General features: G+C 35.9%; 1 protein-coding gene across 1 annotated transcript in view; it reads left to right on the top strand.

The window, feature by feature from the left end:
* The window catches only part of npdc1a (neural proliferation, differentiation and control, 1a), a 28,501-nt gene extending 5,619 nt beyond the window's left edge, over positions 1 to 22,882 (top strand). The window contains exons 2-9 of the mRNA XM_079846490.1: positions 9,502 to 9,645; positions 18,289 to 18,378; positions 19,247 to 19,450; positions 19,820 to 19,886; positions 20,626 to 20,707; positions 20,809 to 20,888; positions 21,183 to 21,282; positions 22,752 to 22,882. Of these exons, the coding sequence (XP_079702616.1) occupies positions 9,502 to 9,645; positions 18,289 to 18,378; positions 19,247 to 19,450; positions 19,820 to 19,886; positions 20,626 to 20,707; positions 20,809 to 20,888; positions 21,183 to 21,282; positions 22,752 to 22,823 (839 nt within the window). The 3' untranslated portion in view covers positions 22,824 to 22,882. The remainder of the gene's footprint in view (positions 1 to 9,501; positions 9,646 to 18,288; positions 18,379 to 19,246; positions 19,451 to 19,819; positions 19,887 to 20,625; positions 20,708 to 20,808; positions 20,889 to 21,182; positions 21,283 to 22,751) is intronic.
* Positions 22,883 to 25,214: the final 2,332 nt, after the last annotated feature.

The raw sequence follows: 25,214 nt of genomic DNA, 5'->3' as shown, positions 1-25,214 counted from the left end.
GTGGTCAGCAGAACAAAGTAAGCAATTCAGGTTTGGAACAATTTGAAGGTGAGTAAATGATGACCAAATTCTCATTTTTGGGTGAACTATCTATTTTTTACATTTGTGGCCACTTATGATGCACACATCCTTCTTCACAAAGTAAGTGGAATCTGTCAATATTGCCACGTAAGTGTGTCTCTGTTCTCGTGCTGCAGTTCTGTGCTGATGTTGGCTTCCTTCCCGCTCAGAGCTCGGTTAATGATTTCTGAGCCAGCAGCAGATGGTTAGAAATATTCATTTTTAATCCAGCTTCATGACATGCTTATCTTTCTTATGTAATCGTGTGCGCTTTTCTTTGGCACCGCAAATGACCAGAGATGTTTTGAAAAAATCTGATTCTTCACAGCCTCCTGGGAGGATCACACCCATTGGAGGTTTTGACATTTTTTTTATATATGTTTTTTTTTAGGAATATTACAGATGAGTTCGTAAACAAAAGCACACTATTAAATTTCTCATTGCTGAGTTACCTGACCCAATAGTGCCCAAGAAGAATCCACCCAATGAGACTGGTGTGATAAGTATGGAAGCTTGTTTCCACCACGGAATAAAATAAAATAAAAGATAATTGCATTTTTTTATCTAACAATTCTGACTTTATTTCTCGATATAGTTTGTAATCCCATTCTTTATAACCCATTTTAGTTGCATATCTGTAAATGTATTGTAATTTCCCATCTTTGCAGAAAAAGATCCATCTTCATTTGTAGGCATGTGTTCTTTTCTTTTTTTTTCATTGTATAAACTTGTTTCAGGTTAATTGAATCAAGCTTGGAGGATCTTCTCCATTCCACTTTTATAATTTTTTTAGCTATCAATAACAATTTCCTTAGTACATGTCTTTTCCTCTTCTCTCTTTTCCTCATTGTAAACTTTTTTGGTCAATGCTCCCAACAAACAACAAACACCATTGGATCAATTATATAGTAATTTCTTTATTTTATATCATAAAGTTTGTTTCAGAAACAGTTCTGTTTCCAATGAGATCCACTGCTTCCACTCTTGCCTTCCTTTTCAATATTTAGATGTGTCATGCAGGATTGTACAGGGCCATCTCACTTCTATTAGTGGGTCCTTCAGAGAATCCAAATATAGTAGGTCTGTCAGGATTGACTTTGATCAGTGTTATGTCATTGATGTTTTGATGAGCGGAGATGGACTGACTGATCTGGGCGATCAAAGTATCTCCTCCATCCAGAAACACTATAGCTTCAGATAAATAGTCAGTGAGGCCTGTTAGCTAAAACAATAGGGTCTTACACCAAAGCAGATATTTTGAAAGAGATATCAGTGTTTTTTGTCCATGCAATAAAAGTCAATTGGGTCCAGAGTTGTTTTTGAGCCCCACTGACTTTCATTATATGACAAAAACAGTTCTTCAAAATATCATCTTTTGTGTTTCACTGGGGTGAAAAATGCCATACAGGTTCGGAACGACATGAGGGTGAGGAAATCATGACAGAATGTTTATTTTTTTGGGTGAACTACCCCTTTAAGATCAATTTACAGATGTTGTGTAAGTGTACTGCAAGAAACTTCAGGTAAAAGATGCTTAATGACACTGAAGTCAAGTAGTTACTGGAATCGAATTATATTCAATGCAGTGTAGTTTAAAAAACCTGTTGCTTCCAAATTCCCTCCTTATTTCCAAGCACAGCTTGAGCTTGTGGTTGGTTGTGTAAATGAATGTCCATGACCGGCTGGAGGTGGGCGGCCCAGCAGGGTGTTTAGAGGAATGTGCATCTCTCACATACAGTTGCACCTCATTAGTCAGTTAATCTCAGCTCTCATGACTCCTCGTCCAGATTTAAAAGCAATCTGGTGGCGTTTTATGAAGACTAATGAGGGATGATGATGTCTATGACTAGTGATGAGCAGAAATCAATGCATACAGTATTTAGCAGCTGGAGGGTAAGCAACACCTAGTAAAGATTACAATGATGATATGGTCAAAGCTAATAAACCTTACAGGGATCGATCCGGGCACCTTCCAGTTAGTTAAACGGTGCGCCACACCACCAGCACACATTTGAAGATAAAGATATCGATATTGAAACTTTCCCTTTTTTTAAACCCTATGGTATTTTTAGTGTAAAATCAGTTGAAGTGATCCAAACCAGGCAGATGCCAGCATATTGTGTGACAGATCTTGATTATGTTGGGCCTGTGCAGTTCATACTAATATTAAACATTTCAGTGTTTATGGACATACTGTAGTGTTCAAAATTTTGTTATCAGGTTGGTTTTTCTGTAAAGAAATTAATACTTTTATTCAGCAAGGAGACATTAAATTGATAAAGAAAAATGACAGTTAAGACATTTATAATGTTACAACAGATAATGTTGTTCTTTTGAAATTTCTGTTCATGAAGGAATCCTAGTTTCCAAAACAGTTTCCAAAAATATTAAGCAGCTCAACTGTTTTCAACTGTGATTGTTGACTAAATGTTTCTTGAGCAGCGATTATAATGATTTCTGAAGGATCATGTGACACTGAAGACTGGATTAATGATGCTGAAAATTCAGCTTTGCCATCACAGGAATAAATTACATTTTAAAATGTATTAAAGGTGCATTTTTTAATATTTAGGAGGATATGTTGACAGAAATGCGATATAATATACATAACTATGTTTTCAGTGGTGTATAAAGACCTTACATAGTGAACCATGTTTTTATTACCTTAGAATGAGCCATCTCTATCTACATACACCGTGGGTCCCCTTACATTGAAATGGCCATTTAAACCATTCATAGCCCTAAACATAAACATATATACAGACAAACTACTACAGAGCACGTTTCATCATGTTGTTCTCTGTGCAAAGAAGCTAGCAATAGCTTTCAGCATAGCTCATTGGAAATATGGGAATATGTTTATTTTATGTTTATTTTTTCAATGAATTAATCGTTTATACTCGCAAATCTGCTTATGACCAAACAAAATGTTTATATTTTGTATAAAATATATTTCTTATATATTTATATATGTTTAATATTTGATGTTTATATATTTTATATATATATATTATATGTTATGTATATTATATGTTTATATATTGTGTACACAGTTTGTATAAATTACCCCACATTTCGAATTAATTCCCATAAATTCTCGTAAGTTTCCAATTAGGAATATTTCCAATATTCCCCATCTTAACTTCTCATGGAAAGTTTCTGGAAATTTTCCACCCATTTGTACGCATGTACATTACTGCTGTGGCGTATGTAAGCATTTGCCTTGACAGGGCTCTTACCCTTTTACAACAGCTCCTTTTTTGTTGCCTGGAAACACACAGGAGACCTGTCAATATAAAAATGGGACTGTAAAAGCAAAGAAAAGCTTTCAGAATTTAGTTTTATGTGCACATGAACAAATTAATTAAGTTTGTCTTAAAAGATAAACACCATTAGTTGAGTTTCACAGTTCAGCTGAGCTCCAGTCTCCATGAAGAATGAGCCGTTCGGAACAGAGAGTGAATGATTGTTTGATGATGCTTCACGCTCATTTAAATTATTCCGGATGGGACGTGTGTCATCAGGTTGATACTCAGCGTTGAGTTCCTACTGACGTCCGCCAGATGATGTCAGAGTGACGGATAGCGATCCACTCATCACAGAACACTGAAGCGCTTATTCATGGCAGATGAAAATGAACAGACATTTTGCTTGGAGTGTCTGTTAGGGCTCTGGAAGTAGAAATCCTGGTAATGTTCTCTATACAGAAATGGCTTTTTATCATATTTCATTTTAAGGAAGATCATGGCATGAGCTCCCAGGTTGTTAAGTAATGGTCAGTGTTTGGTAGTAACTGATTACATAAAAATTAGTACTTGGTTAAATTAGATTAATTACATTTTAAACTGCTCTTAATCAGAATGCAGTTATTTTTTTATTGATTTACATTATTACATATTATTCACACAATGGAAGTAATATTCATTCATAACTAGATGTACCGCATCGCGGTACAAAATATGACCGCCGCTCAGGCCTGCACTGAAAATAAATCCACAAAAATAAATGACGTGGAGTAATTTGGCTGTATTGCGTGTTTATGTATATACCTAAAAAAAGTAGTAGTATGTGCATGTGTGTGTGTGTGTGTGTATGTGTGTGTGTTTGTGTATGTGTGTGTCTGTGTGTGTGTGTGTGTGTGTGTCTGTGCGTGTATGTATGTGTGCGTACATGTGTGCGCGTGTGTGTTTGTGTGTGTGTGTGTCTGTGCATGTGGATTTGTATGTGTGTGTATGGGTGTGTGTCTGTGCGTGTGGATGTCAGTGTGTGTGCATGCTTGCGTTTGTTTGTATTCCTGCATGTGTGTGTGTGACAGTATCATCCTAAACCAGCAACCCTTCGCTCAACAGCACCATCTACAGGCCGATGAGTGTACAGTCACTAAATGTGCACATAAATGAATTTATTTTATACCCCCCCATGGATGAAATTCTACGAAACTTAGCAGAGGATACCCCCAGAGGATGTCAAGTTAATCATACACATGAAATATGGTGCAGTTCTGAACATCTCCACTGAAGATAGGGGCGATTAAAGCAGAATAATATTGCATTTTTATTTTTTATGGGAGGGGCGCAAATCACAAATGAGTGATTATGGGCTAGGTTGATGTGGGCCCTTAAGAGCAACATACCATAAAAATTTCTTCATCCTCGGTGCCACGGTTCAGGTAGTTATTTAGGAAAAACTGCATTTTTTTGGGTTTGGGAGGGCCCAGCGAGGGGGGGGGGGGTGGGGGGAGTGGCCCCCGGGGACCAAACGAAATTTTTCCGTAAAAGTCTAGTAGACCAACATACCATAAAAATTTCTTCATCCTCGGTGCCACGGTTCAGGTAGTTATTTAGGAAAAACTGCATTTTTTTGGGTTTGGGGGGGCCCAGCGCGGGGGGGGGAGTGGCCCCCGGGGACCAAACGAAATTTTTCCTTAGAAGTCTAGTGGGGCTACATGCCCACCAAATTTCATGTTCCCCGGTGCTTCGGTGTCCCTGGTATCGTTGACGAAAAATTTACGGGGGCCCCAGAGCGGCTGGGGGAGTGGCCACCGGGGACCAAACGAAATTTTTCCGTAAAAGTCTAGTAGACCAACATACCATAAAAATTTCTTCATCCTCGGTGCCACGGTTCAGGTAGTTATTTAGGAAAAACTGCATTTTTTTGGGTTTGGGGGGGCCCAGCGCGGGGGGGGAGTGGCCCCCGGGGACCAAACGAAATTTTTCCTTAGAAGTCTAGTGGGGCTACATGCCCACCAAATTTCATGTTCCCCGGTGCTTCGGTGTCCCTGGTATCGTTGACGAAAAATTCAGTAAGGTGACGGGAAAAAAAAAAAAAAAAAACTTTGACAATCCCTATATGACCGCTTTCGCTAGCTACGCTAGCGGCGGTCATAATAATTCATTATAGATTCTCCCAAATTCTTTTTCATTTTTTTATTTTTTCCTATCCAAAAAAAAAACAAAGCATATCATTTATATACATTCAGAAAGTATTTTAGTTTTGTGGAATTGCACACACACAATGCATTTGATCACTGGATTTACAGAAATCATTTCACTTTTGGTTTCTCAACATTGCATATCGAATCAACTTCTGGAGAACATTATTAATTAATATATTATTTGAAGGAATTATCAGTCAAGTCATTTAACCATGTATTGCTAAATCTTTGGAAGCTATAATGTCTTTTAAAATTAATTGTTATTTTATATACATTTTTATGATTTATTTAATTATTAGATTTTGATTATACTCACAAAACCCTTGCAGTTTTTCACGAACTCCAGTCTGGGAAACCATGACATAATGTCATGTTTAATGCACTTCATGTTGTTGATAACAAATAATGGAATATATTTTCTTTCTCTTTGTATTTGTATATCAATAATAAGCTACAATATTAACATGTTGTTGGGTCAAAAGTAATCAAAGTATTCGGATTATATTACCTAAAATGTGTAATATAATAGGTTACTAACTACATTTTTTGTCATGTCATTTGGAATCAGTAATGGACTACAATTTGTAAGTAATCTACCCAGCACTGGCAATGGCATATGCTTCTGCAGAACCCATAAGTATGAGATTTTAAAAATAGATTTCCTGGTGAAGTAATAAGGGTTTTTAATGAATCCGTTTCATTATTGGTGTCTATAAAGCAAATTGGCTGATTCCCAATGTAATGGAGAAATACAATACATTTTAATTAAAGCAAATGAGATGTGTATTAAATAAATTAAACTAATTTATTTTATAATATTTACTCAGAATAAAAAAAAAAAAAATGAAAACAGAATATTTGCACCATCTTGTGACCTAAGATGCCTTCATCCACAGCAGGGTTATTATCATTTACTAAAACCATTAAAAAAAAAATTGTTTAAATTTTTTTATATTTTAGCTTGTTGCCAAGACAACATTTCTCACTTTCTTAAGCACTATAGTAACTAAACCTAAATAAAATAAAAATAAATATAGACATATTTGTAAGCAGTAAAGTTCAAGAGGCCATGCTGTATTGTGAATGTCGTATTGCCATAATTTCGAGATGACAACACTTGACGTTCAGCAGTTCACGTCCTCAGACTTGGAATAATGCGTTTAGATGGCAACACTATCAATGCCTAAATAAATCTGCAGCGGTCAGGTGGTACAATGGAGCTCTCCGAAAAGTATTGTTCTTATGGTAATTACCACATGACGTGAGCGCACCTACAGTCACGGATGAAAGGGCATTGTTAGGCATGTGAAGCGGAGTGCCTGTAACCTCTTCAGCCTTGCCTGTTTACAATACGGCACGCCTCGAGTACCTTATTGCTTTTATAAATCATTACCACACAATACAAATAGTCTATTAAACCCGAAGATATATGTGTTAATATGTTACTTTTAGTTTAAGGTTTGTTCACGGCTTGTCGAAACTTGTAAAAAGCATTAGGCCTACTTGGCATGAACGCATCATAAATCATTATATTCCATCCTTCTGTCAGAAAAATAGTCCCTGAATGAATGTGACACAAAACAGCAAGAGAATGTTCCTAGATGTAACGACTCATCTGATGTAGCTCAAATAAAACTGGGAACTGCTCTCATACTCTGTAATTTGCTAATATTACCTCACACACGTACAAATGGAAACAAGTGATATCATATGTAATCATACGCATATGTAAAATAACGCGATCATCAACATTAAATGCCATATAAGCCAAAACTGCCTAATGTTACGAATGAAATGTCGACCCAGGAAGAGGTCTACTGTGAAGCTTTGGGTGTTGATGGACTCGATCTACTCCATCTATGTTTTGATTATGTTTGAACATTTAAGTATTTTGAAAGCGTATGTTGATCGACTTGATTACGTCATTCGCAGTGCTTCATGGTAGTAGGCGGGGCTAAAAAGCTATTTAGGAGCGTGTCACTTTTTTGACTCTGATTGGTGTAATTTTCTGTACAGCATTATGTTTAATTAAGTATTTTGCCAGGAATTCCACTGTTAAACAATAATTAGCCTATTCTAAAAATCAGCTGGACTAATGTGGTCTGATGGCTTCAGCAGAAGCAAATACCTTAATTTAACAACCTCATAGCTCACTGTAGGTCTGTGTTTAAAGGTTTACAAGATTTTACCTCCGGAACTGAACTGTTGCACACTATAGCCTTTCTTTATCAGAAAATAAAACACAGCTACTGACCAATCAGCATCAAGGACCGGAACTATCAGTTTTATATATAAAAAAGTGACAAATGTTTAAAAACTATAATAGTACATCAATGATTCTAAAACAACTCTGATCCAGAATGAAATCCACAAGCACCATCACAGCACACACACCTGCTGCTGACCCAGTTTTCTTCACCGAGAGCAGAGCACCCCCACTGAGAGAATTAGACAGAAAATTGAGGGATTTAGGAGCACATGGGATAAAGTATCATTGAAGAGAAGGAGCTGAGATTATGATTGTGACTGTGGAACGATTTGAGTCATTCAAGCGTGTTTGTGTCTCTGACTGATTTTAGAGTCTCTCTAACGATTAGAAGTCAGTCAAGGGTATCAGACACAATGAATTCAATAGCACTGATGTCATTGGGTACTTCACTCACCATTACCATTGGATGTTTTTCAGGGTTCAAGGAATTTTCAGTTTCAATGCAAGTTAAAGGAGAACTCCGGTCAATTTTAACATTGAGCTCATTTTTTTGTCAATTTGGAGTGCTGTCAGTACAGAGAACAACGACAAATATCGGTGTTGCCTACACTGTGTTATCCTCTTTTTAAAATTTGCACCCTGTTGACTTCAATGGGGCAAGTTTTAAACCTGCTTTTAGCCTCTTAACATCCTTGATGTGTCATTACAAGTACACAGCCATGTGAGTGATTCCTTCAGAGTGAACACGGGGAATCTGACTGCAGTAGATGTGAAAGAAATGGATAAAAATTATGTTATTTAAGCCAGCGCAAATACCTGTATTTACATCCTGTTTTCGGTTGAAGTCCAAAGTAGTCGATTGTCGAGTTACCTATGATCACGCGCGTGAACTCGACAATCCTAAGTTTTTTGCATGTATAATGCAAAAGTTACCAGTTGTAAGTGGTTTGCTGGCTTTGCATGATCATGACAAGTTGAAATATATGTATACACACACACAAATATATATATATATATATATATATATATATATACACATATACATATATACACACACACACACACACACACACACACACTTTGAAATGCTCATCAAGAATGCATTTATTTGATCAAAAAGGTAATATTGTGAAATATTTTTTCAATTTGTGTTAACTGCTTTCTATTTGTCACATGGTCCTTCAGAAATCATTCTAATATGCTGATTTGGTGCTCAAGAAACATTTTCATTGTTAATGTTGAAAACAGTTTTGCTGCTTAATATTTTTGTGGAAATCATGATACATTTTTTCCGGATTCTTTGATTGATTAGAAAATTCACACTAGCAGCATTTATTGGAAATATCTTTTTTTTTACAATATAAATCCATCAATTACAATTATGCATCCTTGCTGAATTAAATGTAATAAATCTTAAGCAAAATAATTTTCTGAGGTAAACAACAGATGTCAAGCGCTTTTATTATGAATTTCAAAGCATTATTATGTTTGTTTAAAGGGACATACTGATATTTTCTACCTGCAGAACCAACAATACCAATAAAAAAACATGACAGGTGACTAAATGCATGTGTGGCTTAAGAGGAAATGATGACTTTTAATGATACCCGTAGGAACAACATTACCAACACATGCCGTTAACACCTGGTGCACTAATTCATAAAGATTTTAAGGCACATTGATATTCAAATACATGACTTGTGATGTTTAGTGCTTCAGATGTAATAATATAATTTGAGTTGTTTTTTTTTACCATTTTAACATGTCTTTTTTTCTATTTATTTATTTCTTTTTTCAGCAAACAAGTGCCCAGATCACATAGACTGTACCATGATGAGGCGGCACTTCTGTGAGTCTTGCTCCTGCCAGTGTGGCTCCTGCCTCAGTCCATTGGAGGAAAATGAAGACGGACATTGTGTTGTTCCCAGGGGACACAATCACGGTATGAAGGCGTTCACACACCACACCCACCTTCTAGCTACTGTGTCACGATTTATTTAGCACTATTGTCTAATCTGGCTTGTGCTTTAGTGCTTGTGCATCAACAAACTCAAACTGTGAGTCAGGCAACACACAATCGTTTTCTCAAGCCGAATGCTGTGCATTTATTAATCAAACCCTCGGCCCGTGACTAATGTCGTCCTGAAAGAGGAGATGATGTTGATGGTTTAGACCTCAGATCCTCCCGTCATCTGGCCTGTGCTTTTGCTCTCGGTTCTCTCCTCTCTCACTGTTTCTATTGGTTTTGTGGTGAGCATAATCTCTCTCTCTCTATCCTCATGTGGCAGAGGCACATGACTGAATTTAATCAGTTGGATTGTGAGCGTGCACGCGTATGTCTGTGTGTGGCCTTGGCTTTAATGTAATTCCATGTGAGCACTGCTGTAGCAGAAAGAAAAAGCACTCTTTTTTATCTATTGCAATACTGCAGTCATAGAGTTTTGCTTTAGTGCTAAATATTTTTTAAATGTCATCTTTTAAGTGTCAAGTAAGTAGATAGCCTACTTACTTTAGCAACAAATGCTTTCAGATAGATGTATAATAGTATTTATTAATAATATATATTTTTAGTATATTAATAGTATATGTTTTAATATTTGTTCTGTATTTATTTTAAATGTGTAACGTTTTTTGTTAAATATTTATTAGGTTTTTAATTTGCTATAATAGCTGAAAATTTTGTGACTATTGTAATGGCGGTCTAAAGCCTGGTTCAGATTACACGATTTTTTTGTCTGTTACGATAGTCACTGTGTCAGATTACACGATTTTGACTCCTAAAAATCTTGTCATGTGTGGACAAGAAACATGTCAGACTACACGTTGTTTTTCGACCAGTCACCGCGAGCCGTCTCACACACTCATTCACTCGCACATACACGCACTCACTCACACACACACACACACGCTCACACACTCGCACACACACACACTCTCATTCAGTCACTCACTTGCACATACACACTCACTCACATACACGCTCTCTCTTCTCTCTCTCTCTCTCTCTCTCTCTCTCTCTCTCTCTCTCTCTCACACACACACACACACACACACACACACACACACACACTCACTCTCGCGCACACACACAGTCACACACACACTCGCTCGCTCACTCACTCACTCGCGAACACAGACTCTCACTCACTCTCCCGCCGTCGTCGTGGAGGACCGTTAAAAAATTAAACATGCTAGTCTTTCTGTCGTGATGTCGTGAAGCATCGCAGACGCGACGTAGGTTGTCGCCCACTATGACACACTATACGAGATGAAACGATCGAATCTTGCGTCCCGACGCCCGTTGTCGTTTGCGAATCCCCACGACACCCTACGTCAAACGGATCGTGCCAAAATCGGGCTAAAATCGTGTAATCTGAACCAGGCATTAAGTCATTTTCCAGGATTTCGCACAATTTCATTTGTCAAGTTACGGGGGAAAAAAACTAACTTAAGAACTGTTTACCCTTAATCAAGCTTCAAATATTTTTTTATAAATATTTTACTTAAATATTTTAAGAATTTCAACAGTCAAAATACTGTCTACCAAAATTTTTAAAAAAGTAAGGTTTACTCACGCTGAGTCATGTGATGCATTATAAATATTCAAAATATACATATATTAATATACAAAATATCACTCTTAAGATCCAGAAAAAAAAGTATATACATGCAAATATTTCTTAAATATATACATGCATGTGTGTGTGTATTTATATATAGAAAATAATTATACACCGTACACACACATATATTATGTAAAAACAAACTTTTATTTTGGATGCGATTAATCGCGATTCTTTTACTTCAATGAAAGGTTAGGATTTTGCCAATTTTTTGAATGAAAGATAAAAAGGATAAACGATGCAGATTTATTTTTTACAGCCATTTTTGAGCATATTTACTAGGGGTATGATTAATTCTGAGCATGACTGTGTATATATATATATATATATATATATATATATATATATATATATATATATATATATATATATATATATATATATATATATATATAAAATATTATTATTATTATTATTATTCAATTTATTTATTTTAATCCCTACTGCTTTAATATATATATATATATATATACACTCACCTTAAGTTTTATTAGGAACACCATACTAATACTGTGTTTGACTCCCTTTCGCCTTCAGAACTGCCTTAATTCTACGTGGCATTGATTCAACAAGGTGCTGAAAGCATTCTTTAGAAATGTTGGCCCATATTGATAGGATAGCATCTTGCAGTTGATGGAGATTTGTGGGATGCACATCCAGGGCACGAAGCTCCCGTTCCACCACATCCCAAAGATGCTCTATTGGGTTGAGATCTGGTGACTGTGGGGGCCATTTTAGTACAGTGAACTCATTGTCATGTTCAAGAAACCAGTTTGAAATGATTCGAGCTTTATGACATGGTGCATTATCCTGCTGGAAGTAGCCATCAGAGGATGGGTACATGGTGGTCATAAAGGGATGGACATGGTCAGAAACAATGCTCAGGTAGGCCGTGGCATTTAAACGATGCCCAATTGGCACTAAGGGGCCTAAAGTGTGCCAAGAAAACATCCCCCACACCATTACACCACCACCACCAGCCTGCACAGTGGTAACAAGGCATGATGGATCCATGTTCTCATTCTGTTTACGCCAAATTCTGACTCTACCATCTGAATGTCTCAACAGAAATCGAGACTCATCAGACCAGGCAACATTTTTCCAGTCTTCAACTGTCCAATTTTGGTGAGCTCGTGCTAATTGTAGCCTCTTTTTCCTATTTGTAGTGGAGATGAGTGGTACCCGGTGGGGTCTTCTGCTGTTGTAGACCATCCGCCTCAAGGTTGTGCGTGTTGTGGCTTCACAAATGCTTTGCTGCATACCTCGGTTGTAACGAGTGGTTATTTCAGTCAAAGTTGCTCTTCTATCAGCTTGATTCAGTCGGCCCATTCTCCTCTGACCTCTAGCATCAACAAGGCATTTTCGCCCACAGGACTGCCGCATACTGGATGTTTTTCCCTTTTCACACCATTCTTTGTAAACCCTAGAAATGGTTGTGCGTGAAAATCCCAGTAACTGAGCAGATTGTGAAATACTCAGATTGTGAAATACCTGTCTGGCACCAACAACCATGCCACGCTCAAAATTGCTTAAATCACCTTTCTTTCCCATTCTGATATTCAGTTTGGAGTTCAGGAGATTGTCGTGACCAGGACCACACCCCTAAATGCATTGAAGCAACTGCCATGTGATTGGTTGATTAGATAATTGGATTAATGAGAAATTGAACAGGTGTTCCTAATAATCCTTTAGGTGAGTGTATATATACACACATACAGTATATATATCATTTTTAATCCATTTTGTTTCATATTATCGAAGTGTATGTACTGTATGTGAGCAATTAAGTGGCTATTGTGGTAACGCAGCAGCACTGCCTTCATAGGGTTTGTCTTCTTCGCCCACAATTCTCATGCTAATAGACCTTCTTTCTACCTTATCTTCTCTCTTTCTCATACTCTGCAATACTTTTCCTGTAATTCAGCTCTGCAAACATAGGCCTGGCTCACTGAATGATGAAGAGCCTGATAAAGGGCTGAAGACGACAGCTGACAACTTTCATTTTGAGCATTTCATTTGTGTAGCCAGAGCCTGTGTGTTTCTGTTGCTAAGAATATCTTCAAAAATAAGAGCATGATATGAATGTGTTTAGTGTTTTGCTGTTCATTTTACATCATTATTGATAAACAGAGATATATTAATGAATGTTTGCTGAATTGTATTCTGGAATAGGATAGGTTATCTTGATTTTTAAAGCACTTTTGTCTCTTATACCTTTACCTCTGTCCTTATGAAATGCTTTACAGGAAAGTCTTAAAGATTCAAAGAGCACAATTGAAGTGATAGTGTATGTTAGACCAAGGTGGAACCTGCTGTTAAAGAGTTTGCTGATCAAACAGTCATGCGTCATATTTGCTTTAATATTGCCATGAGCGAACAACACTGGCTCTTCGGTTTTAAAGCACAATCACATTTAATTTGGATTTTTATTCCACCATAATGGTTTTAAAATCCTGATTTTTTTTCCAGCCCTTGAATTTGGGCCACATCAGCTGAACCGAAGTCTCTGCCACTAACCATCATCCGTCTATGTAGGTCAGCAGTCTCATTTTTACGTCACTGATAGGAAATTAATCCAGAGAGAGAGAGAGAGAGAGACCAGAGGCCATGGCTGCGTTTAACTCCACTTTAATACATACACTCAAACTTCCTTAAGCTCTTCCCTTGGGGGGAATCCCCGGCAACATTTTGAAGTGCGTACTTTAAGTGGATGAGGGAAGTTTATTTAGACAGACCCTCGATCCCTTGATTTTGACTGAGGGATTTTGTCTTCTCAACATGTACACTTCAGGCAGATCCATAGACCACAATGCACCGTGATTGTGACGTCACGGCCGATCTCGCTTAATTTACCCCCACACAACTCTAGTGTATGATATTGGAGTTATTTTTTGTCAAGTAAGTTTTATTGGAAGACAATTTTTTTACAATCTTACAGATGTTTCTTTACCAATAATACAAAAAAGACTAATAATAAAGAAAAAAATACTAAGAATTAATAAATAAAAATAAATAAAATAAAAGAATATAACAAAGCATCCCATACCAGACCTGTTTACATTGACTTGAAAAGGTATGATGAAGGAATGTTAAAACATTACATTAACAAAAAGATGCATTAATCCATATGGTTTCCATCTAGATAACAGCTAAAAGGGTGCCAGATTTTGTCAAACTGCTCAAATTTTCCCTTCAAACAGTATCTGATTTGTTCCAAATGTAAAGTAGAAGACATCTCTCCAAGCCATAACTTGACAGTAGGAACCTCTTTTTTCTTCCAGAACAACAGGAGTAACTTCTTGGCCGTAATTAAACTAGATGCAAGCTATTTGTGCTGTGCTCCTGACAATGGATGCATATGTTCAGAAAGTCCCAGAATGATGAGTGCCGGGTCTGGCTGCATTTGCACCCTAAAAATTTCTGAAAGCACATCAAAAATTCCATTGCAATAACTCTGTATCTTGGAGCATATTGGAGTTATTTTGATATTTAACCGCATAATACATGTAGCTACCTTAAGCTGACTGTTATTACACCGTTATAGTTTATTGTATTATCATTTCCGTTTGTGTAATATTTTATATTTTCTCCAACAGCCCAATCATACATACAGATTCCACAAACAGATTCATACAAATTCATAAGGAAAAACTGTAAATAATAAATCAGCTCCATTGAGGATTCCAATTTATTTATTTATTTTTATTTGATGTGTCATTGCTTTGCATTGATTCAGATTTAAGAACTCATTGTCTGTCAAAAACACCTGAAAATTGATATCCGATGAGCAAGTAACCACTAGATGGCAGCATAATCGTGTCAAAAACTCATTTCAAAAATAGCCTATATACTGCCTGTTGGTTTTAGATGCCAGTCAGTCAGAGCTGTTGTGTCTGGCTAGTTATAGAAGGCTGCATGATATACTTGCACAGGTCAGAGAAATTAGTGTGTCCCAAATCATATACCGAAAACAGTCAGCCAAAGGTGCCGCGATGGTATGCTTTTTAAGTGGGTTTTTTTTTTTTTTTAAGTATGCATCCATGCATTCTCTCTTTTTTTGTGGTTAATTTGCTCATTTTACATGCAAATGCAAACAGTAAGGGATCTGTGGTGTCAAGGCACAGTTTTGTAATGACATAATAGTATGTCTCAGTACTGCTGTTCTGTCTTAATGCACACTCAAGTACGGACTTCCCCACCCCCAGTCAAGTCCATTCTTTTACTGCGCAAATTGAGTAATATAATATTAATCTTTCTTTTTACACTTTTCACAAATTATTTAAAAAAAATCATTTCTGTTAATATTGTATGTAAACTACTTGTCTGATCCTGTGTGTTATTTTTAGTATCATTGAGATACTATTGTAGTTTTCAATAATATTTGGGATTAGTTTTTATTTTAATTATTTACATTTTCATTTTGATTTTAGTCAAGAGTTGCAGTAATTTTGTTGTGTTTTTGTCATTTGTATGTTTTTTTTTTATGTCAATTCATTTTTTATTTCAGCTTTAGTTATCTTGTATGAAGGACTACAAATGACAGAACGAAAAATAAATAAATAAATAAATAAATACATGTAAAAATACAGAAATAGCCATTTATATTACCAAAATGTATTTATTTTTACTATTATTTCTGCATTTATTTATTTATTTCTACTTTTATTTATTTATTTATTTATTTTTCGTTCTGCCATTTTTAGTCCTTCATATCTTAGCACATCAAGTTAAACTATTTGAAAATGAGAAATGAATGAGAAATAAGTATGTTTTTATATATTTTATTTTAAGTTTGTTTATTTTATTTCAAGCAACCATTTTTTTTAATGGTTTTAGTTAACTATAATAACCATGGTCTGATCTTATACATGTAGCACCCGCTGAATCAAAACTTGATTCATTTTGTTCATTCTTCTTGTTGGTCATGAGACTTTAGTCAGGCTGTAGTGTTTCTTCATGTGTAAAGCTCAGATTTTCAGGTCCACTTGTACAGATGGTTCGTCCCGCCTCCTTTGACACCTGCTGTGGAGGACAGACACACAGCCTGGACTGTGGGGGTGTTGAGACAGCGATATGTGTTTCTGTATCACATCAGTCTTGTTCCACGAGACAGATGGCCAGTCTTCTGTAGACTAAACACACACTTTCATGACAATAAACATTCCCTTTTCCAGTATTTCCAGTCTGTCAGCACTTTCTGGTACAGTGCTGAATAAAGACTTGATTTATTTCTGTGTGCAACGTGAAGCGATGATTACGATAAAGTTTGCTATATGGAAAATATGACTTATTTTGTCAGCAGCTCATTGCAGACGCAAACTCTGTACCATATGCAACACCTCACCTTTCAACGGCATAGCAGTTAACCACATCTAGATCATCGCTGTCAGCGTGTCAGATCAGGCGGGAACAGCAGACAGAACCAGGGCTAGGCGATATATTAAATAGTTATGATGTATTCAATATTATTTTGTTTGTGATGAAAAGGGCTGGGAGATATAATAAATATGTTTGATATAGTCTATATTTTGTTGTTGCCTATATAAAATTAGCCAACCAGGGCTGGATGATATAATGAATATTTATAGTACATTTAATATTATTTTGATTTATTTTATCAGATTAACCAGCTAGTACTGGATAATGTGTTGAATACACACACACACATTTGCAATATATTCTATATTATTTTAATTATATAAAATTAGACAATAAGGACTGGATGATATAATGATTATTTATAGTATAATACAATTTATTTAGTTTATTTTATAAAATGAAAAAACTAGGACTAGATAATGTTTTATATACACACATATACAATATGTTCTGTATTATGTAAAATGTATCAACTTGTGCTGGATGATGTTACTGATATTTACAATGTTTATATATATATATATATATATATATATATATATATATATATATATATATATATATATATATATATATATATATATATATATATATATATATATATATATTATAATGTGTGTGTGTATATATATATATATATATATATATATATATATATATATATATTATTGCATAAAATTACCCAATTAGGGCTGGATTTTAACCACATTTGCAATATTATTTTCTTGTTGATTTAACATTTACTAACCATGAATATTTTTGTTTTATATTCTGTTTTTATTTATTTATTTTTTATTTTTTGCCATTATACAATTAGCCAACTAGGGCTGGACTATATATATATATATATATATATATAGATAGATAGATAGATAGATAGATAGATAGATAGATAGATAGATAGATAGATAGATAAATGTAATCATATATTTAATCTAATATAAAAATTAATATATGTAATATATATATATATATATTTTTTTTTTTTTTTTTTTTTTTTTTTTTTTGGTTAACATTGAAAGTAAATAACATTGTGTTGTGTATTGGAGCGATAAGAAAGACTTATTTTAACAGTGTATTTTATTTTAAATGGATTTATTTAAGATAAGTGACAATAGAGTTTTGCTTTTTTTCTGTGAATAAGTTCTTTCAAATCAGTTTCTGTGTGTAAGAGGCAGAGCGATCACACACCCCCTCACACTGGCCACACACACACACGCACACACACACACTCAGGCTGGTTGCCGGGGGGGACGATCTTCCATAGTCTTGGAATGCAGCTTACTGTCTGGCCAAACGTACCATTAAACCATGTGCTGCTTTTGTTTTCCGTTTAGAGCGTGTCAAACAAACAATTCCCTGGCACACTCTCACTCAGGACACACACAGCCCAGTCATCAGACTTCTGCTCTCATAGATCATTTATGAATGATTCTGAATTTTCAGAATATACTCCCAGTTCACATGTGTGGTATGTTGTTTGTAAGACATGGTGCCATGATTTTTGTGCACATTGCATGGCAGAACCATGTTTGTATGGTAAAGTATTTTTATCAAATGAAATTGTGTCCTTGTTTTTGCAGATAAAATGCCCTTTTATCCTACTATTGATGAAGAAATCGACCATCTGTCTGTCATTGGCAAGCAGCAAATCCCAGAAGTCAAGCAGCCAGGTTTGAACTATCTGCTCTTATAATCTGTGTGGTTATGGTTATTGAGGTAGTATAGCGGTTATAGTGGTCATGATTCATTGCAAACTGTTCTGAGTTTCCACCCTGCTTGCTTTTCGCTATGCAGTTTCAGTTTTAGTGTGGTGTGACATGACAAATAACGGCAGGTTTGGATGCCGATGCCTTTGTCGCTTATAGTCCAGTCATTTTATGAAAAAAGGTTGAACAAATCGCAACAGAAGCAAACTCAACTGATTTTGTATCCTCAATATGTCCTGAGTAAGCAAAAAAAAGCCCCGAAGAATCCCATTAGGGGAAAGTTTCGAAAAAGACTATAGCCTATTAATACGCCTATTCATTCTTTTTCTTACGTGAATAGGGTAAAGATTTTAGCCTTTAGATATCACCATGAAAATTACTGAGTTGATTACTTACATCAAGACAAACAAAAAATGTATTACAAGTTTTTTTTAATTGTTTGTTAACATGGACAAACGGTGCATAATCTAATTCCGTATGTGCTAATTTGCATAAATACCACAACAGATCTAAACATTGGGTATAGCCAGGTGAAAATGTCTTGTTGAATCTTGTTGACATATAACAGTAAAATACTTAATATTAATGTCTGAATGGAACCCATTTAGGCTACCCATGAGCATTAATACATAGAGGCAGGAAGAAGTACTTTAAACCAGCCTTTGAGTTTGTTTCTGTTGCAATTTGTTCAAGGTTGACCCCCATTTTGGCTTAAAATGACTGGACTATTAGTTAACAGTGGAAAAACACTGTAGTAATTAGGAACATTAGATCAAAATAATGATTTTAATGTTTCTCTCTCTTCTTTTCTCTCTCTTCATCCCCTCTTTAGACTCTCACTCACAGTCTCCTCCACAATCCAATTCAGAATCGAAGCAGAAGAGTCTGCATAAACCCACAACTGTTGAACCAACAACCGGCAGCCCGTCGACACCACAACACCGGACCTCTAAATCTCCCCAGCCAAACACAAACTCGTCCAACCGCCATGGGCCGATGGTTTACCCACACCATTCCAGAGACAGCCTGCTTGTCCGTATGTGTCTTTTGATTTTGTTTTTCTGATTAAGTTCTAATTATGATTAATGTGTTGATGTGAGGTTTTTTTATTTATTATTATTTTATCATGCTTTGACCCGGTTTCCACAGAAATTGAGTGCAAAATGCACAAATTTGAATGTAATTTTACCGGATTTACTGTGGTTTGGCTGGCCTACATCCCTGACAAAGATGACATTTGAAGAGTAGGCCAATCCCATGATGTTTTGTATTTATCAATTTACACACTGTGCTCTCATTGAAGTAGCATTGAGTGTGTCCCATTTTAAAGAAGCAAAATGTCCTCCTCAAACTTTCTTGTCTGTCTCTGTTTCTCTCTTTTATAATTGTGTTTGAACGGGAGCAGTGATGATTTCTTTATGCATTGTTGTGGGGGCCGTCGCACTCGTTGTTGCTGCCGTCTGCTGGATCAGGTAAATTGAATCTTTTCAATTATTTATTATCAGTTATACAGTTGGTTTTGTCAGCCAAAACCATGATCATGTCACTGTAGTGTGTTTCAAACAACCCTTCAGATCAAACTAATGAAAATAGCCTTTCTCAAGACAATTCTCCAGTATTTAACCAAGGAAAGGACAATAAAAAACATTACCAGATCTTAATTTTGTAAATTTGTGTGTGTATATATATATATATATATATATATATATATATATATATATGAAGAGTTCAGATGCAAAAGCCTCTAAGTGCCATCTGAAATTTTCTTCTAGAATGATCATTTTAATCAAGCTCGTATATTTAAGTTCAGTAATTTCACTTAAATAGCAATGAAAATTACCTATTAATTGTCATTTAAGTGATATTACTTGATAAAAGCTTACAAGCTTGATAAAAATTACCATTCTAGAAGAAATTTTCAGATGGCACTTAGAGGCTTTTGCATCTGAACTCTTCATATATATATATAAAACTCCCCTAAAAATGATAAAGGAAGTACACAAATACCTTCCTAAAATAATTTGTTTGCTAATGGTGCACTGTACTGAAAATAGAATATATAGATATATATATATTCTATTTTCAGTACAGTGCACCATTAGCAAACAAATTATTTTAGGAAGGTATTTGTGTACTTCTTTAAGACAATGTAAATGTCAGTGTAAATGTTAGTGTTTTCTATTGCAAGCCTTATGTTTTATTTTTTTACAGGTTTCAGAGAGAATCTCAACTGGCTCAGAAGGTCGATTACCCTGCGTTTCATGCAGCGGGCTCTGACCATAACCATACTTCTGTAAGAGAACTCACATTAATACCAGTTCATGCATCTGAAAATACAATATACACTTCTTGTAATGTTTAAGTGTTTACGAGCGTTCTCTTTCCGTGTTTTAGTCTGGGGATAAAACGCTGGCTCACAGTGCTCAGATGTATCACTACCAGCATCAGAAACAACAGATGCTCTCTATGGAGAAGTAAGCACATAACATGATCCGTTAATTAGTTCAGGCGCTTTAGCATGCCTTGTCTCTTCTCAGCTCTTGACCTGATGATTTCCTTTAAGATTATTTGTGCATTTTTATCATTTTAAGTCGCTTTAAGAGACTGCTGACTAAAAACACACGTTTTTAAAAACAAGAAAGTTCCTTACTAATTTCCTTTCTACTTACTTATCTTTTGCGGCTATTGTGCGAAAGATATGAAATCATGATAATGAAGTTGAAGCAGCTGTTATAAATATTATAAATTATAATCTTTTTTGAAAACAGACATAAAGCAGAACCTAAAGTGTCAGAGTCTGGGGCCACATCAGATGAGGAGAATGAAGAGGGAGATTTCACTGTGTATGAGTGCCCTGGACTGGCACCGGTGTGTACACTTTTGTCATCATCTCCATCTCTCACTTATCTTACTAACTTCCTATTTATATATATATATATACACTCACCTAAAGGATTATTAGGAACACCTGTTCAATTTCTCATTAATGCAATTATCTAATCAACCAATCACATGGCAGTTGCTTCAATGCATTTAGGGGTGTGGTCCTGGTCAAGACAATCTCCTGAACTCCAAACTGAATGTCAGAATGGGAAAGAAAGGTGATTTAAGCAATTTTGAGCGTGGCATGGTTGTTGGTGCCAGACGGGCCGGTCTGAGTATTTCACAATCTGCTCAGTTACTGGGATTTTCACGCACAACCATTTCTAGGGTTTACAAAGAATGGTGTGAAAAGGGAAAAACATCCAGTATGCGGCAGTCCTGTGGGCGAAAATGCCTTGTTGATGCTAGAGGTCAGAGGAGAATGGGCCGACTGATTCAAGCTGATAGAAGAGCAACTTTGACTGAAATAACCACTCGTTACAACCGAGGTATGCAGCAAAGCATTTGTGAAGCCACAACACGCACAACCTTGAGGCGGATGGGCTACAACAGCAGAAGACCCCACCGGGTACCACTCATCTCCACTACAAATAGGAAAAAGAGGCTACAATTTGCACGAGCTCACCAAAATTGGACAGTTGAAGACTGGAAAAATGTTGCCTGGTCTGATGAGTCTCGATTTCTGTTGAGACATTCAGATGGTAGAGTCAGAATTTGGCGTAAACAGAATGAGAACATGGATCCATCATGCCTTGTTACCACTGTGCAGGCTGGTGGTGGTGGTGTAATGGTGTGGGGGATGTTTTCTTGGCACACTTTTGGCCCCTTAGTGCCAATTGGGCATCGTTTAAATGCCACGGCCTACCTGAGCATTGTTTCTGACCATGTCCATCCCTTTATGACCACCATGTACCCATCCTCTGATGGCTACTTCCAGCAGGATAATGCACCATGTCACAAAGCTCGAATCATTTCAAATTGGTTTCTTGAACATGACAATGAGTTCACTGTACTAAAATGGCCCCCACAGTCACCAGATCTCAACCCAATAGAGCATCTTTGGGATGTGGTGGAACGTGAGCTTCGTGCCCTGGATGTGCATCCCACAAATCTCCATCAACTGCAAGATGCTATCCTATCAATATGGGCCAACATTTCTAAAGAATGCTTTCAGCACCTTGTTGAATCAATGCCACGTAGAATTAAGGCAGTTCTGAAGGCGAAAGGGGGTCAAACACAGTATTAGTATGGTGTTCCTAATAATCCTTTAGGTGAGTGTATATACCGCATATAAATATACACACACTTTAGGAGCCACATCTATGTGGTACAGAGGTGCTTTCCTAGTTCAGTCCTAAGACAAAAAAATACTTCTGCAAAAGCTGCACATCTAATAATGCAGTTCTGGCCAGAAACGAGTATGATCACTGTGTTGTTGTTTTTTTTCTCTGCAGACTGGAGAGATGGAGGTGAAAAACCCACTGTTTGACGACTCCACCTTACACTCTCAGATAAATCATAAGTGACCTGGACACACACACACACAACCCTGCATACTTTTACAATATGCCTAACACACCTAAAAGCGCTCCGCTATTGGGTGAAGTTGCACCACACACAAATGATAACATCTAAACACACATGGAAAGAAAAAACTATGACTCTGTTTTTCCTGGAACATCTGAGCTGACACCCAGCCCCCTCAGAACAAAAATTACTCAAACTCTAAAGATGCTGAAGAAGGGATATGTAGATGAGAATGATGAGGTAAATAAAGTAAAAGACAGCAGTGGTTAAGAAGTTTTTCTTGTACTCAAATGCACATATTGAATCTGAAAGAACTCTTGCACCGCAAACTCTGGAAACTCAAAGCGGCCGTTTAATGTGGTTTCTTTACACCACTACCATCTTTATTCTTTAAGTCTGCTATCTTTTTATGTCTCCTACCTTTTAAAAGGGTCATGTTAGGAAGCTTTATAAGCATCTCTTTCGGCTAGATGTCATTTTTTTTAAGCAGTGTTCATCTTTTTGGGCAAAGCTGCCTCCAGAAGCACCTCTTATCATTGTGTATATGAAGTACACAGTGGTCTCTCAAACATTGTTATTTGTCTCTCCATTTCTGAATATTGTTTTCTTGTTGTCAACATTTGGTTGTCTTTATCTATGCTGATTTAAAACAACATAATATATTCGTTATCTTTTTTTTTAATTAAGAATAGTTACATTTTTGTCACTTTAGTCATTTTTCCACTATATGTTTCTTCAATGAAGTATGAAGCCTCTCTTATATCTTTGTTTGTTTTCTTTGTATCCCTCAGTAAAAATCAAATCCATAATGATTGTGTCTGGGAATTAAATATTAGTCAGACTGAAACAGAGTTGTTGAGGTTCCTGTGCTCAAGTCACTTTAGTGTAAATAAATAAATAAATAAACTTAAATAAATGTATTATATTGTATTTCCTTGAAGCTTATGGGTAATAATGGCATGACAATCACAATTTTGCATATCATCACAGCTGTGATGAATGTTATAATTCAAGAATTGCTGTTATGGTACTATTAATACTGTCTTGTTTGGATTAGAATTGAATTATCTTTTTTTTTTTTACAATATAATGCATACGCACTACCGTTCAAAAGTTTCAGGTCGGTAAGATTTTTTTTTTTATGTTTATGAAAGAAGTCTGTTGCACACCAAGGTTGACCCCAAACCTTTGAATGATATTGAATTGAACTGTATTCAAAACGATTAAGATATGGCACAGAAAGTAAATATATTTCAAGCGGGTATTTAGACCACATAGTTATTAAAGAATTAATACATTGAATTATTCAGTTAGATTACTTTTTATTTTGTATTGTATATTTACATAAAGCTTCTCATCAAACTTTAATGTATTATGTCACATTACAGTAAATAACATCATATTTGTTCCGTAAATCAAGAAGGATTGTATGGATAGTGTTGCATCAACTATGTGAATATCAAAGACTTTCATTGTCAAAAGTGTATGTTTGACCTCAAATCTTTGACTGTTATGAAACATCTGTCAGTGTTTCATTTCTATTCGTATTTGTTTTAGGTTGGAGCTGAAAGACGCTTGTTCTCTGAAAGAAACTGTAGCTTAAATGGCTACAAACAGAATGTGGCGAGAGCAGACACAACCTCCCCCCCAATACAGCCTCTTTTCTGCGATGGGCCACTTATCTGTCCCATAAGGTGTGGTTCAGAGGAGCCCATCACAGATCCAGCCTCATTGAGGTGTCTATGGGGGAGAGCCATTAAAGACCATTGTAACTGTGAATGGTGAGGAAGGCAGCCATAGGCCACCTGATCAAGATATGTGGGGAGAGAGGCAGTAGTCGTCAGCAGGGTGTCGAAAGCAATCAAAAGGCCATCGGACAGGTTGTATAAGTCAATGGGGCAGAAGTGGAGAGAGGTCACATACCTGTTTATCAGATACTAAAACTTCAGGGTCCATTTTTTTTATCTGTTAGAAAATATTTAAGTTTAAAAAAACATGTTCACTGATTACCAGACCATATTTGTAGCCTTTTTTATTTTATTTTTTTTGCTTCACACATAAAGTCAGATTAATAGTGAACTATTAAAAAAAGACCAATATAACATAAATGGTTTCTAGAGTATAACTTGGCATGTACATGGGATTTTATATTTGTTTAAAATATTTAATATTGTACAAATTAGCATATCTCCATTTCTCTAGATATTGCTGCTGTCGTCATTATTCAAAAGAATACAGTCAACAACTGAAAATCAACTTCCATTTTATGTTGATAGATATTAATCATCAGTTATTTTAGTATCATTAAGATACTATTATATTTTATAATTTGAATTAATTACATTTTTAGTTTCATTTTTTGAGTTTGTCTAAAGTTTAAATTTTATTGT

The sequence above is a fragment of the Squalius cephalus genome, assembly GCF_949319135.1.
Source record: "Squalius cephalus genome assembly, chromosome: 17".
NCBI lineage: Eukaryota > Metazoa > Chordata > Actinopteri > Cypriniformes > Leuciscidae > Squalius > Squalius cephalus.
The sequence above is the reverse complement of the archived record's forward strand: the minus strand, read 5'-3'. Positions and strand labels throughout refer to the sequence as shown.